The sequence below is a fragment of the Erythrolamprus reginae genome, chromosome 3 (genome assembly GCF_031021105.1).
Source record: "Erythrolamprus reginae isolate rEryReg1 chromosome 3, rEryReg1.hap1, whole genome shotgun sequence".
Taxonomy (NCBI): domain Eukaryota; kingdom Metazoa; phylum Chordata; class Lepidosauria; order Squamata; family Dipsadidae; genus Erythrolamprus; species Erythrolamprus reginae.
Genome location: NC_091952.1, coordinates 227,804,376 through 227,821,621, shown reverse-complemented (window position 1 = coordinate 227,821,621; position 17,246 = coordinate 227,804,376). Strand labels below are relative to the sequence as shown.

General features: G+C 41.1%; 1 protein-coding gene across 3 annotated transcripts in view; it reads right to left on the bottom strand.

Annotated features, from left to right (window-relative positions):
* The window catches only part of CPQ (carboxypeptidase Q), a 248,405-nt gene that overhangs the window by 59,294 nt on the left and 171,865 nt on the right, over window positions 1-17,246 (bottom strand). For all 3 annotated transcript variants that reach the window (XM_070749227.1, XM_070749226.1, XM_070749228.1), the window contains exon 6: window positions 535-626. In XM_070749227.1, coding sequence (XP_070605328.1) covers window positions 535-626 — 92 coding nt within the window. The remainder of the gene's footprint in view (window positions 1-534; window positions 627-17,246) is intronic.

The window sequence follows — 17,246 nt, the reverse complement described above, 5'->3', positions numbered from 1 at the left end:
ACATCATAAAAACATGTGATGTTAAGAATATGCCTCTTTTTCTACAGATAAAATGCATATTAAATCCTAAACCTTTTATTAAAAATTCTATTGAGCTCAATCCAACAAAATGTACTTTTCCCGGTTCAGCCCGGTTCTATGAACTGGTAGCAGCACCGGAGGAGGCTCCGCCCACCAGCCCGGAACACTTCTGCGCATGACGGGATTTGGGTTAGAACAATACTAACTTTGGCTTATTGTTCTCTATATTGTGGTGTATTTTCTCTGAGAATATGAGCAGAATTTCCAAATTCAAACCATAATATGATTATGGCTGCTTTATTTTTCCCCCCTTCCAACTCTAACTGCTCGTAAGCAAGAATTGCAAGAAGACTGCTAAAAAAGGGAAGTTATATTCCTTTTTTTATCACATTTATATGGCTGCCTTTCATGAAAAACATGACTCTGAGTGGCAGGCAATAAAAATAATAAAACAATGATATAAAAAACAATGAATCCAAAGAATTACACATATTACTCCATCAAGTTGCTTACTTTATGTAGCTTGTAATATTGCTCGGCTCCGATTCCCCCTTGCTCCTCTCCAGTCCAAAGCACCAAGCGCAGAGTTCTTTTGGGCCGGAGTCCTGTTATTAGGTAGAAAATAAGCAAACATCTCTTTTATCACAGCCTTGAAAGATTCTTTCCCATCCCCAAAAGCCTGTCTTAGTGCATTAGGAGAAAAATAACATTTTACCTATCGTGGAAAGTAAAACACTTATTTTAAATGCATCTCCAGCCAATCTTTTTGTTTCTCCTTTTTTCATCTTTCTCTGCATTACAGTGGTACCTCTACTTAAGAACTTAATTTGTTCCGTGACAGGTTCTTAAGTAGAAAAGTTTGTAAGTACCCTGTTTCCCCGATAGTAAGACACCCCCGATTGTAAGACGTATCTGAGGTTTCAGGGGGGTCGGCTAATATAAGCCGTACCCCGAAAGTAAGACACATGTCTTACTTTCGGGGAAACACGGGGGTATTGCCGCCTCCCTCTCATCTAGCTGCGCGCCGCCTCCTGCCCACGTCCGCACCGTCCCCCTCTCCATACGTCGCCGCGTCTGCCACCTCCCTCTGATCTTAATGAGCGCCGCCTCCTGCCCACTTCCGCGCCGCCCCCCCTCCATACGTCACCGTGTCTAAATGTTAATTTTATGGTTAAAACAAAAAATTCGACAATTTTTTTGCAATATAAGACATACCCCGAAAGTAAGACATAGTGGGGCTTTTGGGGATAAAAAGAAAGTAAGACACTGTCTTACTTTCGGGGAAACACGGTAGAAGCAATTTTTCCCATAGGAATCAATGTAAAAGCAAATAATGTGTACAAACCCATTAGGAAAGAAACAAAAGCTCGGAATTTGGGAGGGAGGAGGAGGAAGAGGAGGAAGAAGAGGAGAAGGACAGTCGCTACAGAAGGAAGAAGGTGAGGTGAGGGGAATCAAAAAAATTCAAAACTTTAAGGCTTAAAAAAAGGGATTCTGAGGCGGCGAGGAGCACACGCCTCCCATACACCCAGTACGAGGCTGCCTCCCATCCACTGCGCCAGAGAAACCCAGGCAGGCGAGAGGGGGGAACCTCCTGCTCCTTTGACCAAAAGACTGCTGCTGCTGCTGCTACCAGCTTCCTCTTCCTTTCCATCCTGAAGGGCTCTCCTCTCACTCGCTCGCTTGCTTTGCAGCTGGTGCCTTTCCTTCACTGTAGTGTCTCCTTGGTTAGGCTGAAGCTGAGTTGATCCAGCTGGGACAAAGCACCCCCTTTTACCTTTCCATGCCCAGACACTCCAGGAAGCAACCTCGTGCCGGGTGTGTGGGAGGCAGCGCGAGGGAGTCACCACAGCGAAGTGGTTTATTCCCTCTCCAAGCGCCCAGAGAAAGGAAAACACTCCATTCGCTCTGGGCTGCCAAAGCCTTCTTAAGCGCCACTGAAAGCCTCCTACGGCAGCCCAGAAAAGCCCGAGATGGCCAGGATTAAAGGGGAAATGGCAGGAAACTGGCCGGGCTTTTGTGCCACTCTCAAATTTCTTGGGAATTTTTTCTGGGCTCTGCTTTCTAAGTAGAAAATGGTTCTTAAGAAGAGGCAAAAAAATCTTGAACCTGGTTCTTATGTAGAAAAGTTCTTAAGTAGAGGCATTCTTAGGTAGAGATACCACAGTATTTCTGAAATCCCCACCCCTGTCCCATCTCATTTTGATTTGCAATCAAGCTAATTTATCTCTATTTTTTCTCTCCCCATTTAAGCACACACACACACGCACGCACACAAACACACCTTTTTATGTTTCTTTCTATCTGTTTTCTTCTTTTTCCAAAGCCCACTTCCGCACAGCAGCAGTGAGTTGCTACCAGTATGGTAGAACACGGTGCGCCAGTAACACACACAGCTTCAATTCTCTTGCAAGCACAGGTATGCATCCCAGCATATTTTTGCTTTATGCGCATGTGCAGAAGCAAAAACTCACTAGGGGATGCATGCGCAAGAAAAATTTCGGCATTTTTTTGCTTCTGCACATGCGCGGAAGCAAAAAAAATAGTCCAAATCTTGCACGCGTGGGCATCCTCTCACGAGACTTCAACGCATTTTTTCTTCCTGCGCATGCACAGAAGCAAAGCCCCACTGGGACGCGTGCACACAAGAGAACCAAAGCTGCGCATGCAGCTCACAGGTAGTGGCAGTAAAGGGAATTTGCTCCTGCCGCACAGTGTTTCTGCATTCCTAGCTCTGCTATTCCATTCTGATTTTTTTTCCTCCCCATCATTTTTTTACATCTTTCAAAATTCCTGAATTAACGATTTATGGCAACTTCCCATCATTATAGACTGCGATCCAATTTTCTGCAGGTGGTCTGCCTTAAGCATTTACACGAAGGCTGGGTGATGCTAGGGTGGAGCTCTTCCTTGCTTCCAGGCTTAAGCTGCACACAAAGGCAACCAATTTGTTAACAATGTCGGTCTGCTCCAATTGTGTAGAAACGATTTGCTTAGGTTTAGGTTTTAGCTGGAGAAAATGGTCTGGGGACGAGGAAGAGATAAACAACTCCATGAACTAATCATAGGGTCCCAAAACAAAGAGAGCTTTCTAGAACAGTTCCCCAAGGCACCTGTTGCGCAGAGCCCAGTGTCTGCTATTTGCTGCCTCTATGGCAGCCTGCCAAAAATTCTGTTTTGCTCCCATGTGTTTCTGCACCAAAAGGAAAGGGTGCACTTGTGCTGTTGCCTATCAATATCTCCCAGAATAAACTTTGCAAACTATGGCAATGAAAGAGGAAAGATAGGGAATCCCAGGAAGTGTGTTTGTTTGCATCCCCAATGGGTTTTTGTGTGACAAGCTGGATAATCCAGTTTCTTCCAATCTAGGTTCAGAAAAGAGACTCTAGGGGTGTTTGAAACTAAATGTCGAAAGGTTTTAAAGCCTTCCTATAGAGCTCTTTAACTGCAAGAGGCAGGGCAAGGCCATCTGGGTTTTAATGATATTTATGAAGGAATAACCTTAAAATTAAATATAAGCCATTTGAAAACCACCTAATACATTTAAGTCCATCTATATTGGATCCAGCCAAAGCAAAGCATGTACTAAATTCTTTTACCCTTTCAATAGTTACTGTGCATAGAGAAAAATTTACCCGAGATGAAAAACACAAGTAAAATGAATCCATAATTCATACAGAGCAATAACTATTTGCATTGTGTACTAAGTTCTGGTTTCTGTTAGATTTGTGCAGAAATGAAGGAGCAAAACACAGGATTAGTTCAGCACTTTTATTTCTCCAAAGCTGAGTGCAATCCAAACTGCTGGCAGGCTGCAGGGAAGCCGCTTTTAAGGGCTTCCCTGTAGCTTGCTGGCTACTGAAAGCAGTTCATTTCTCCCGCCGCTAGATTAGCCAATCAGCGGCGACCATGCAAATCAGTACTACTCCGTACAGCAGAATGTAACAGTTTCCTAAAGTGTATCTTGTAACATAAAGTAAGTATCCAAAACATACAAATTCTAAAGAGATGTTTGATAAACCAACATGAACCCTCATAATCCAAAATCAATTATGTACAAGTATATTGAGTGGAACTTGTTGGACAGTAGAAATAAGAAGCAAATTCTTCGCTGGGTACCTACATACATATACAGGGGTGGGCTACTGCCCGGATGGGGGGGGAATGCAGTGGGGTAGCAAAAATGGAGCCCCACCCAAGAGCACTCAATTTGCCCCAAAAGATGTTGAAAGAAAATGCAGGGTATCCTGCATAAGCCATGCCCACAGTGTGGTAGTAAAAATTTTGGTAGCCCTTCACTGTATACATACATACATACATACGTACGTACGTACGTACGGACGGACGGACGGACAGACAGACAGACAGATAGACAGACAGACAGACAGAGCTTTCATCAATCCCTATTGACTTCATCAGAGTATTAAAATCCCCATTGAAGAAATGCTTGCTTTATATACTGCTCAAAAAAATAAAGGGAACACTCAAATAACACATCCTAGATCTGAATGAATGAAATACACTTGAATACTTTGTTCTGTACAAAGTTGAATGTGCACAGCAGCATGTGAAATTGATTGTCAGTCAGTGTTGCTTCCTAAATGGACAGTTTGATTTCACAGAAGTTTGATTTACTCGGAGTTATATTGTGTTGTTTAAGTGTTCCCTTTATTTTTTTGAGCAGTGTATAATACTGCTCAATTTGGTCATTGCGTGCATGGGCCCGTTACGCATGCAATGATTAAATTGAGCAGCATTATATAAAAACAAGTGTTTCTTCAATGGGGATTTTAATGCTCTGATGAAGTCAATAGGGATTGATGAAAGCTCAGTATTTTTTTAGTAGTTATAAATAAATTTTAAACGTTCCAGAGATCATGATGGCGATTGCCTCTTCATATATTTATGGGATTGAAACAGAGGTATGAGCTACACATATAGTATATATCTGGGATTGAAAAAAAGGTATGAGCTACACATATGACAAGTAAACTGTATATCAATATTAGACAAAGGAGATTAACAAAATGGAATTGGTTCATCTTTTTTGAAGTTCTTACTTTCTTTTATTACAGATCAATGAATTGATTTATTTTAAATCCATTTAAAAGTGTTGAAGAAAATAGCTAGAATGCATAGGACATGTTTCATGAGGAATTATCACAGATAATCCCCACTCGGTTAAAGACCTTGGTATACTAATAACAAAAGATTTAAGTGCCAAAGCCCACTGCAACAACATAGCCAAGAAGGTTTCAAGAGTTGTAAACCTAATCCTACGTAGCTTCTGCTCTGGCAATCTCACACTACTTACCAGAGCTTACAAAACCTTTGCCAGACCCATCCTAGAATACAGATTCTTAAGAGGTCAGTAAGGGGCGAGTACAAGTGCACTAGAGTGCCTTCCGTCCCCTGTCCTATTGCTCTCCTATATCTCCTATACCTTTCTTCTATTCCTATATCTCTTCTTCTATTCTTTCATTGATATGTTCTATTACTATATCTTCTTTTCTATTCTTTCTTAGATATATTTTACTATGAGTATCTCCTCTATAACCTTCATCATGTATTTTACTATGTGTATATAGATACATACCCACTAAAACCCTCGTTGTGTATTGGACTAACTAACTAACTAACTAACTAAATGGATGGATGGATGGATGGATGAATGGATGGATGGATAAATGGATGAATGAATGAATGAATAAAAAAATAAAAAATAAAAAAAATAGATAGATAGATAGATAGATAGATAGATAGATAGATAGATAGATAGATAGATAAATAGTTTGCTCCTTTACTTTTGGTAGTTTCTCCTGCCAATTCCATTCTAGGGGGGATGTTGATGGTTGAAAGGAGTGATCTGATTTCACAAGACATAAGAAATTCCCTGAATGCCACTAGTATTTAATAGTCTGAGTGGAAATGTATTTGGCACCTTTTAAAGACCATCACATGGCAATGCCCTAGTCTATCTATAACTTGTGTGCAGAAAATAAAGCCCAGTAGCTACACATTTAGACTCATATTTTATTACAACAGCCTTTGCTTCATGTGTCAGATACAAGAACAAGATACAAATCTATGCAAAGGATGCAATAAATAAACAAAAGTTTTCCCATCATATTCAGAATCAAAAATATTACTGTGATAATTCATTGGGTCAGTGGAAATACTCCAACCAAATCCCCTCTTTCTAACTATTTAATCCAATGTTCTAAATTTACAGTATAAAGAGGAATGATGTATTTACCAGAAAAGAAGACAACCTTTTCTCAAGGCTTAGCTAGGGAGAAGAGAAGGAGGTGTTATTCTGGGAGACATTAGTAAAAAAGCTGGGAACTGAAGGATCAGTTTTCAAATCAATTATTTTTGGTTTGCGTATATAGAGATAATAAATAAACAAGAAGACACTTGAATATGTAGGTGCTGTAGTTTGAACAGGATTCTTGGTGGAAGTTGTGAAGAAAGATTATGAAAAGTGTTCTGGTATTTTAAGACGAGGAGAAAAGAACTTTGTTTAACATCATGGAGGAAGAAGCTATTAAACAGAAGATGTCAGTGACAAGGATGAATAAGGATGACCCTGATAGTAATTAGTGACCACATGTATTGATCATGGTTGTGTTAACTAAGATTTTAAAGTGATGTTTCATTTTATGTTATTTTTCTGTTTTTTAAACTTGGTGGTTTTTTCTTTACTATGTCTGATTCTGTTTTTAAACTGTTAGCCACCCAGAATCATGTACACTGGTACATCTACCTAAGAATGCTTCTACTTACAAACTTTTCTACATAAGAACCGTGTCTTCAAGATTTTTTTGCCTCTTCTCAAGAACCATTTTCCACTTACAAACCTGAGCCTCTGAAACTGTAACCGGAAAAGGCAGGGAGAAGCCTCTATGGGGCCTCTCTAGGAATCTTCTCTGGGTCCCGTTGACTAAACAATGTTGTCTGGCGGGCCCCGGGGGAAGAGCCTTCTCTGTGGCGGCCCCGGCCCTCTGGAATTAACTCCCCCAAAGATCAGAACTGCCCCCACCCTCCTTGTCTTTCACAAATTACTTAAGACCCATCTGTATCGCCAGGCATGGGGGAATTGAGACATCTCTCCTAGGCTTATATAGTTTTATGTATGGTATGCTTGTGTTGTATGGTTTTTAAATTATGGGTTTTTAGATGCTTTAAAAAAAATAGATTCGTTACATTGTCATATTGTTATTATTATTGTTGTGAGCCGCCCCGAGTCTCCGGAGAGGGGCGGCATACAAATCTAATAAATTATTATTATTATTATTATTATTATTATTATTATATTATTATTATTATTATTATTATTATTATTATATTATTCATAGTCATAGTGAAAGTAAACACTGCATACGGTTTGTCAGATTTCCTCATCTTAGCTTTTGGGAGACTTAAGTTTGTCTCATCATCTCCATCTCTCTCCTCCTTTCTTTTCATCCCTGTTAAATATTTTCCCATGGTGTCTCTTAAGGGTTTGTTATCCGCCCTTCATATCTTCTGCTCTGGGCTGTGTGCTATTGTTTGGTGCAAAAAACCCCTATTCTCGGGGGCAAAAAAAGGCACATTTCCTGGATTACATGCCCTCCCCCCCAGCATCACTCTGTGCCCCCCATTGGGGAGCCCACCCCACTATTTGAGAAGCACTGGCTTAAGGTGACCTTGAACTGCACTTGGAAACACACCAGCAACCAGTGTAGCTCACATTTACCGTGTATCTGGTACCATTTGCTATCCATCCAGCTGTATTTTGCATAGTGGTGGGTGTCAGAAATGTTTACTATAGGTTATGAGGGCATGGCTTGGTGGGCATAGCCTGGTGGGAGTGGCAGGGGAAGGATACTGAAAAATCTCCATTCCCACCCCACTCCATGGGAAAGTTACTGCAAAATTCCCATTCCCTCCCAATCAGTTGGGACTCAGGAGGCAGAGAATAGATGGGGATGGGGTCAGTCGGAGATGGTATTTACCGGTTCTCTGAACCACTCAACATTTCTGCTACCGGTTCTCCAGAACTGGTCAGAACCTGGTGAAACCCATCTCTGATTTTGCACAGGTTGAAGTTTCAAGGGCAGCCACATGTAGATGTGTTTATTAAATGAATGAATTAAAAATTGGATAAATAAAATTCCTGCAGGCTCAATGCACTTGATTAAATACGTTCAAGTTAGAATTTCAAAGATAAATCTGAGAAACAACATGACATATAAAGGGAAAAGAGATATGCCAAGAGACAAGCTCAAGATTTTTAGTCCTGGGCATCTTCCCTTTAAGAAAAGTAATCAGTCAATTAAAGATTAATAGACAGGAATAGATATAAGCTTGGAAAAGGTTAGAAATACACTGGAGAGTAATTGGTGCTGAGACAATAGCTGTGCTCTTTGAGAGGAAAATATAACAATATGTGAAGGTGCTACGGAGAAAATTTTTAAGACAAAGATGTCAACAGAGAAGATAAGATTAAATGTTTGAACTCTCTGCTTGACAACGGCTATTGCAAACTAAAAAAGGAAAATGAAGAAAACGATGCCTTCAAGTCTAGTTTGATTCCTGGTGACAGTTAAGAATAGAATAGAATAGAATTTTTATTGACCAAGTGTGATTGGACACACAAGGAATTTGTCTTGGTGCATATGCTCTCAGCATACATAAAATAAAATATACATTTGTCAAGAATCATGTGGTACAACACTTAATGATTGTAATAGGGGTCAAATAAGCAATGAAGAAGCAATATTAATAAAAATCTTAGGATATAAGCAACAAGTTACAGTCATACAGTCAACATGGGAGGAAGTGGGTGATAGGAATGATGAGAAAAACTAGTAGAATAGAAGTGCAGATTTAGTAGAAAGTCTGACAGTGTTGAGGGAATTATTTGTTTAGTAGAGTGATGGCGTTCGGAAAAAAACTGTTCTTGTGTCTAGTTGTCTTAGTGTGCAGTGCTCTGTAGTGACATTTTGAGGGTAGGAGTTGAAACAATTTGTGTCCAGGATGTGAGGGGTCAGTAAATATTTTCCCCGCCCTCTTTTTGACTCATGCAGTATACAGGTCCTCAATGGAAGGCAGGTTGGCAGCAATTGTTTTTTCTGCAGTTCTGATTATCCTCTGAAGTCCGTGTCGGTCCTGTTGGGTTGCAGCACCAAACCAGACAGTTGCAGATGACAGACTCAATGTTTCCTCTGCAGAGTTTCTACTCCCCAGTCCCGTGATGGCAAACCTATGGCGCATAGGTCAACAGGTGGCACATGTAGCCATATCGGAGGGCAGGCAAGGCATTACCCTGTGTCAGCTCCAATGCACATGCATGTGCTATCCAGCTGATTTTCGGCCTTGGGGAAGTCCATTTTGTCCTCCAGAAGCTTCAAGGAAGCTTTTCTGAAGCCCCAGAGTGCAAAAAACCATCCAATGGGTGAACCGGAAGTTTGGAAAAACACACTTCCAGTTTCCCCATTGTGTTGTTTTTCACACTCTGGAGGCTTCAGGGAAGCTTCCTGAAGGCCCAGAGTGCGAAAAACAGCCAGACGGGGAAACCGGAAGTCTGTTTTCTGAACTTCTGGTTTGCCCGTTGAGTTTTTTTTTCACCGTCCCAGGCTTCAATGAGGCCTGTGCACATGCGCAGGGGCAGTATGAGGGGCACCATATTTTTCGGAGTATAAGGCGCACCGGAATATAAGACACATCTGAGTTTTTGGGAAGGAAAATAGGGAAAAGAATCTGCTTATCAGGTTTTCATCTGGCTAGCGTCCTTAGTCTGGTCAGCTTCAGCACATTATTTTATCCCCTGGTTAAGGGCTTAAAAATTTATTCTGAGAGAGTAACAATGAAAGATCTTGCAATCCAGTAAGAGCTGGGAACATCATTAGCTAAAGAACTACCCAGACTGGAAAGAAACAGTTTGAGCAAGTAGAGCAATGGAAAAAACCCTGCAAAGACTTAGGGCTTGGAAAACATTCTTCTTTGCAGAGAGTAACAATGGAAGAGCTTGCAAGTGGGTAATAGCTAGGAACATTGTTAGCACTTGGTTAGGGCTGGAAAGAAACTTACTCAGAGCAAGTTAGAGTAATGAAAAAACCCTGCAAAGACTTAGGGCTTGGAAAACATTCTTCACAAAGAGAAACAATGAAAGAGCCTACAAGGTAAGAGCTGGAAAGATCGTTAGCAGCTAGTTAGGGCTGGAAAAAAAAGCTACATTTACAGTATAAGACACTCTAATTATCAGTCTCTTTTAGGGAGGAAAAAGATGCGTCTTATACACCGAAAAATACAGTATTTTTTGTTGGTTTAATTCTTGCCTCTCTTTCCTGATCCTTTGAGTCAGAGTTCATCTGCCTGAACAGTTAGCAACACAGATTCTGCTGTCTTTCAAATGTCTTCTTGCTTCTAACCTAAGAAGAAGGGCAAGAAATTGATCACCACTATTCTACATAAATTTCTTTCTCCGTAAAAATGCTCAAATTTACTCTTCTTTATTCTTAGCCTGGTTTATTTAAGAGCCATAGACACTATGTGAGACTGTCTAGAGCAGAAAAATAGCATGTTCCTTTATCTTTATTTTGACAATTAAAATAACACTTTTTAAACCTTCGAACCATACCCGCTCAGCTATTGCAATTATGTTCCTGTGTTTTCTGAGTGAAATGTAGACATTTATATTTGATTCATACTTTTAATATAATTTTCTCTTCCCTCAAAATATGCCTCATGTCATATTTTGCCTCAAACTCCATTTTCATATAATTACAAACACACACACACAAAGAGAGAGTTAAAACAATGATGGCATTAGAATAGGATAGAATAGAATAGAATAAACAAATTACAGTCATCCAGCCTGTAGAGGAAATGGGTGATAGGAATGACGAGAAAAAACTACTAGTACAGTAATACCTCGTCTTACAAACGCCTCGTCATACAAACTTTTCGAGATACAAACCCGGGGTTTAGGATTTTTTTGCCTCTTCTTACAAACTATTTTCACCTTACAAACCCACTGCCGCCTCTGGGATGCCCCGCCTCCGGACTTCTGTTGCCAGCAAAGCACCCATTTTTGTGCTGCTGGGATTCACCTGAGGCTCCCCTCCATGGGAAACCCCATCTCCAGACTTCCGTGTTTTTGTGATGCTGCAGAGGAATCCCAGCAGGGGAATCCCAGCAGCGCAAAAACGGGCGCTTCACTGGCAACGGAAGTCCGGAGGTGGGGTTTCCCAGCGAGGGGAGCCTCAGTGAAATTGCAGCATCACAAAAACACAGAGGTCCAGAGGTGGGGTTTCGAGGACTTCGGTTTTTTTGTGATGCTGTGATTTCACTGATGCTCCCTTCACTGGGAAACCCCACCTCCGGACTTCTATTGCCAGCGAAGCGCTCGTTTTTGCGATGCTGGAATTCCCCTACTGGGATTCCCCTGCAGCATTGCAAAAACACAGAAGTCCAGAGGTGGGGTTTCCCATGGAGGGGAGCCTCATGGGAATCCCAGCAGTGCAAAAATGGGCGTTTCGGCTGGCAAAAGGGGTGAATTTTGGGCTTGCACGCATTAATCACTTTTCCATTGATTCCTATGGGAAACATTGTTTCGTCTTACAAACTTTTCACCTTAAGAACCTCGTCCCAGAACCAATTAAGTTTGTAAGACAAGGTATCACTGTAATAGTAGTGTCGACTTAGTAAATAGTTTGACAGTGTTGAGTGAATTATTTATTTAGCAGAGTGATGGCATTTGGGGGGAAATCTTCTTCTCAATGCAAAGAGCTATCTAAAATAGTTAGAATATATTAGATTAGATTAGAATAGAATAGAATAGACTAGAATAGAATAGAATTATTTATTGGTCAAGTGTGATTGGGCACATAAGGAATTTGTCTTTGGTGCATATGCTCTCAGTGTACATAAAAGAAAATATACATTTGTCAAGAATCATGAGGTTGAACACTTAGTAATTGTAATAGGGGTCAAATAAGCAATGAGAAAACAATCAATATTAATAAAAATCAATCAATACTGTATTAAGAAAAATCTTAAGGATACAACCAACAAGTTACAGTCCTAAGTGGGAGTAAATGGGTGATAGGAATAATTAGAAAAAACTAGTAGTAATAGTAGTGCAGACTTAGCAAATAGTTTGATAATGTTGAGGGAATTATTTATTTAGCAGAGTGATGGTGTTCGGGGGGGAAATGTTCTGAATGCAAAGATTTGATTTGATTTTATTGGATTTTATTGGATTTGTATGCCCCCCCCTCTCCGTAGACTCGGGGCGGCTAACAACAGTAGTAAAACAGCATATGGCAATCCAATATTAAAACAGTTAAAACCCCTTATTGTAAAACCAAACATACATACAGACATACCATGCATAAAATTGTAAAGGCCTAGGGGGAAAGAGTATCTCATGCATGCGACACTCCGCCCCCTTTGGCCTCCCTTTTTGGCACCTAGGACGGTCATTCATTCATTCATTCATTCATTCATTCATTCATTCATTCATTTATTAGATTTGTATGCCTCCCCTCTCCGCAGACTCGGGGCGGCTCACAACAATAATAAAAACAATGTATCACAAATCTAATAATAAAAAATCTCTAAAAAACCCTTATTTAAAAAACCAGACACACACACAAACATACCATGCATCAATTATATAGGCCAGGGGGAGATGTCTCAATTCCCCCATGCCTGACGGCAGAGGTGGGTCTTCAGAAGCTTTCGAAAGGCAAGGAGGGTGGGGGCAATCCTAATCTCAGGGGGGAGCTGGTTCCAGAGGGTCGGGGCCCCCACAGAGAAGGCTCTTCCCCTGGGTCCCGCCAGACGACATTGTTTAGTCGACGGGACCCGGAGAAGGCCAACTCTGTGGGACCTAACCGGTCGCTGGGATTCGTGCGGCAGGAGGCTGGTGGAGTGTAAGGGAAGAACCTTCTCTGTGGCAGCTCCGGCCCTTTGGAATGAACTGCCCCCGGAGATTGGGACTGCCCCCACCCTCCTGGCCTTTCGGATGTTGTTGAAAACACATTTTGGCTGGCATGCTTGGGGCTGTTGAACACTCTGCTCCAGTCCACGTTATGACTATGATATGTATGAATGTGAGTGAACGGTTCTTAGACATGGGTTTTTAGGGTTGTTAATTTAGTATGTCTAGTGGATTTTACATTTTTAATTGCCCATTTTAATTCAATTTCTACCATGCTGTGTTTTTGTATTTATTCCTATTTTGCAAGCAGCCCTGAGTCTCCGGACAAGGGCGGCCTAGAAATCTATCAATCCTATCAAACAAACAAACAAAAAATTTAATAGGTTTGCCATCACTGGCATAGGGTCTCCGGCTTGAGCTGGACTAGAAAACACTCAAGTCCCCTTCATCTTTATTCTGATTGATTGATTGATTGATTGACTGATCTGCCTATGTTGAGAAATGTCTGTCAAAACACATGACAATCATAGTGCAAACTTTTGCAAAATTAAAGAAACCAAGGTGGCCACATTCACAAAATCAGAAATTGAAACTGTTTTTTCCCCCTCTTGGGTTTTGTTTGTAAAAATACACTACAGTTATGAAACGCCCCTAGCAGGACGTCTTCCCTTCTATGCTAGTAAACATTTTCTCCGCTATGTTGACTCCCAGCAGCCTTCCTATGGTTTGAGGCCAGTAATTTAGAAAAGACAACATGAGAACTCAAATGGCTCATCAATGAAGGGCACTGAAGCTGCCTCTCCGTTCACTTCATGCTTGGAGCAGAAGAATCTTAATGTAGTTCTGGGTTACATCTAGTGTTGTGAGAAAAATAGCACAGTACAACCTTTCATAGGTAAAGAAAATCTAAAGCACTTCTGGAAATTAAATAATTAAGCAAGGATATTATCTCCAAGTATGGTCCTCCCATTTTGTATCCTTAAAACCCATTTCTGTCGTCAGGTATGGGGGAACTGTTTAGTTTAGTTTAGTTTATTTAGATTTGTATGCCGCCCCTCTCCGAAGACTCGAGGCGGCTAACAACAATAAAAAACAATGTAACAAATCTAATATTAAAAAGTAATCTAAAAAACCCCAATTTAAGAGACCAATCATACCAACAAACATACCATATATAAATTATATAAGCCTAGGGGGAAGGGAGAAAATTTTTTCAATTCCCCCATGCCTGACAACAGAGGTGGGTTTTAAGGAGCTTGCGAAAGGCAAGGAGGGTGGGGGCAACTCTGATATCTGGGGGTAGCTGGTTCCAGAGGGTCGGGGCCGCCACAGAGAAGGCTCTTCTCCTGGGTCCCGCCAAATGACATTGTTTAGTCAACGGGACCCGGAGAAGACCAACTCTGTGGGACCTAACTGGTCGCTGGGATTCGTGCGGCAGGAGGTGGTCCCTGAGATATTCTGGTACGGTGCCATGAAGGGCTTTATAGGTCATAACCAACACTTTGAATTGACATCCCCCTTGCCTATGTAGTTTTATGTATGGTATGTTTGTACGTATGCTTTTTAAATAATGGTGTTTCTAGGTTTTAAATGTTAAATTGTTAGTTTAGACTTTTAATATTAGATTTGTTATTGTATATTGTTTTATCACTGTTGTGAGCCGCCCCAAGTTTGAGGAGAGGGGTGGCATACAAATCTAATTAATAATAATAATAATAATAATAATAATAATAATAATAATAATAAGGCGGCACAAGAGCAGGCCATTAGAACAAATGCTGTCAAAGTCAGAATTGAAAAATCAATAGACGATCCAAAGTGCCGACTCTGTAAAGAAACAGATGGAACAATCGATCACATACTCAGCTGCTGCAAAAAGATCGCACAGACTGACTACAAGCATAGACATGATGCTGTGGCACAGATGATCCACTGGAACTTGTGCTGGACCTACCATTTACCAGTGGCAAAGAACTGGTGGGATCATAAGCCTGAAAAAGTGGTCGAAAATGAACAAGCAAAACTACTGTGAGACTTCCGACTTCCGACTGACCGAATTCTGAAGTATAACACAACAGACATCCTGATTGTGGAGAAAAAGAAAGTATGGATCATCGACATCGCAATCCCAGGGGACAGCAGAATTGAGGAGAAGCAGCTAGAGAAATTAGTGAAATACGAAGATCTAAAAATCGAGCTGCAACGTCTCTGGCATAAGCCAGTGAAAGTGGTCCCATTAGTACTTGGCACGCTGGGCGCAGTACCAAAGGATCTCAGCGGACATTTGAAAACCATTGGAATTGACAAAATCTCCATCTGTCAATTGCAAAAGGCCGCTTTACTGGGATCGGCAAACATAATTTGCCGCTACATCAGGCAGTCCTAGGTGCTTGGGAAGCGCCCAACTGGTAATGAAATACAAAATCCAGCATAGTGATCTCGTTTGCTGTGTTGTATTGACATAATAATAATAATAATAATAATAATAATAATAATAATAATAATAATAATAATAATAATAATAATGCATTTTCTATTCTGTTTTCATTCAAGATACACTGTGATATGTATCTTCCTCACCTTTCTGCCAAGAAAACATCCTCTAATGATGAATGCTCTTTGCAGCTGTTAATCTCCGGGATGGTCAGTCCTGAGGTAAAATGACCTCAGTAATTAAGGAATTGAAACTTCAACAGAGACTGGTTTCTTCCAACCTCTGTGGAAAGCCAGAGTAGTAGAGGGAAAAGGAACACCCATTGGCTGAGGAATTTGGTTTGAATCTGAATATTGGATTTCCTCAGTCATTTAGATCAGATGTTAGATTAGCTCTGTTAATTTATATGGAATTGTTAGTGATTTTTTTGTGATGGTGGGGGCTATGTGTGGTGGGTTTCTCTGTGTTTTAATCTTTGTAAGCCACTCAAAGTCACTTGGGAGACATGAGCGAATGGATGGAGGGATGGATAGATGGAGGGAGGGATGGAGGGATGGATGGAGGGATGGAGGGATGGATAGATGGAGGGATGGAGGGATGGATACATGGATGGAGGGATGGAGGGATGGAGGGAGGGATGGAGGGATGGATAGATGGAGGGAGGGATGGAGGGATGGAGGGATGGAGGGGTGGATAGATGGAGGGATGGAGGGATGGATACATGGAGGGAGGGATGGAGGGATGGAGGGATGGATAGATGGAGGGAGGGATACATGGAGGGATGGAGGGATGGATAGATGGAGGGATGGAGGGATGGATACATGGAGGGAGGGATGGAGGGATGGATAGATGGAGGGATGGAGGGATGGATACATGGAGGGAGGGATAGAGGGATGGAGGGATGGATACATGGAGGGAGGGATGGAGGGATGGAGGGATGGAGGGATGGAGGGATGGAGGGATGGAGGGATGGAGGGATGGAGGGATGGAGGGATGGAGGGGTGGATAGATGGAGGGATGGAGGGATGGATACATGGAGGGAGGGATGGAGGGATGGAGGGATGGATAGATGGAGGGAGGGATACATGGAGGGATGGATAGATGGAGGGATGGAGGGATGGATAGATGGAGGGATGGATACATGGAGGGAGGGATGGAGGGATGGATACATGGAGGGAGGGATGGAGGGATGATGGTGCCCAGAAGTGACAACAGTAACAAGGAAGAATGAATCATAGCAGATCAAGAAGAAACCTGAAAAACACATAAGAATATGAAACAAGTCAAAGCACGGAAAGCAAAAAGCTTTTGGGCGTTTCATACATACCCTGCAGTTAGTAAACAAACAATTTTGGATAAAGCTAAAATGAACAGGTTTAAGAATGGGCTCCATATGCTGAACACATAATTGGTTTTAGATTCACATCTTTACATACACATCACCTCTTCCATTATTTTGCTTACAAGCATAACGGGATTTCTAACCCTGTAGTGTCAATTTAGCTTATTGAGCAATCTTTCATTGTACAGGGTTAGCCATAAGATTACAAAAATAATGAAACTGAATAAAAAGCAAAACCACTGTATTGTGCTGTATTATATATTATTATTATATATTATATAACATATATTATATAATTATAATGCATTATAAAAAAAAATTTTAAATGCGGAATTTTATTATGTACGTTTCTTCACATTTCATCCATGTAGAAATGAAACACGAGGGGACAATTTGATCACATTTCTACTTTTGTTACTTTTGTTATCTTTATTTAGGCCTATGAACACAGCAAAGATCCCTCTGAGATGTCTTCAGCTCAGTTTTGTTTAAGGATTTGGAGATACCCATTTATCTTT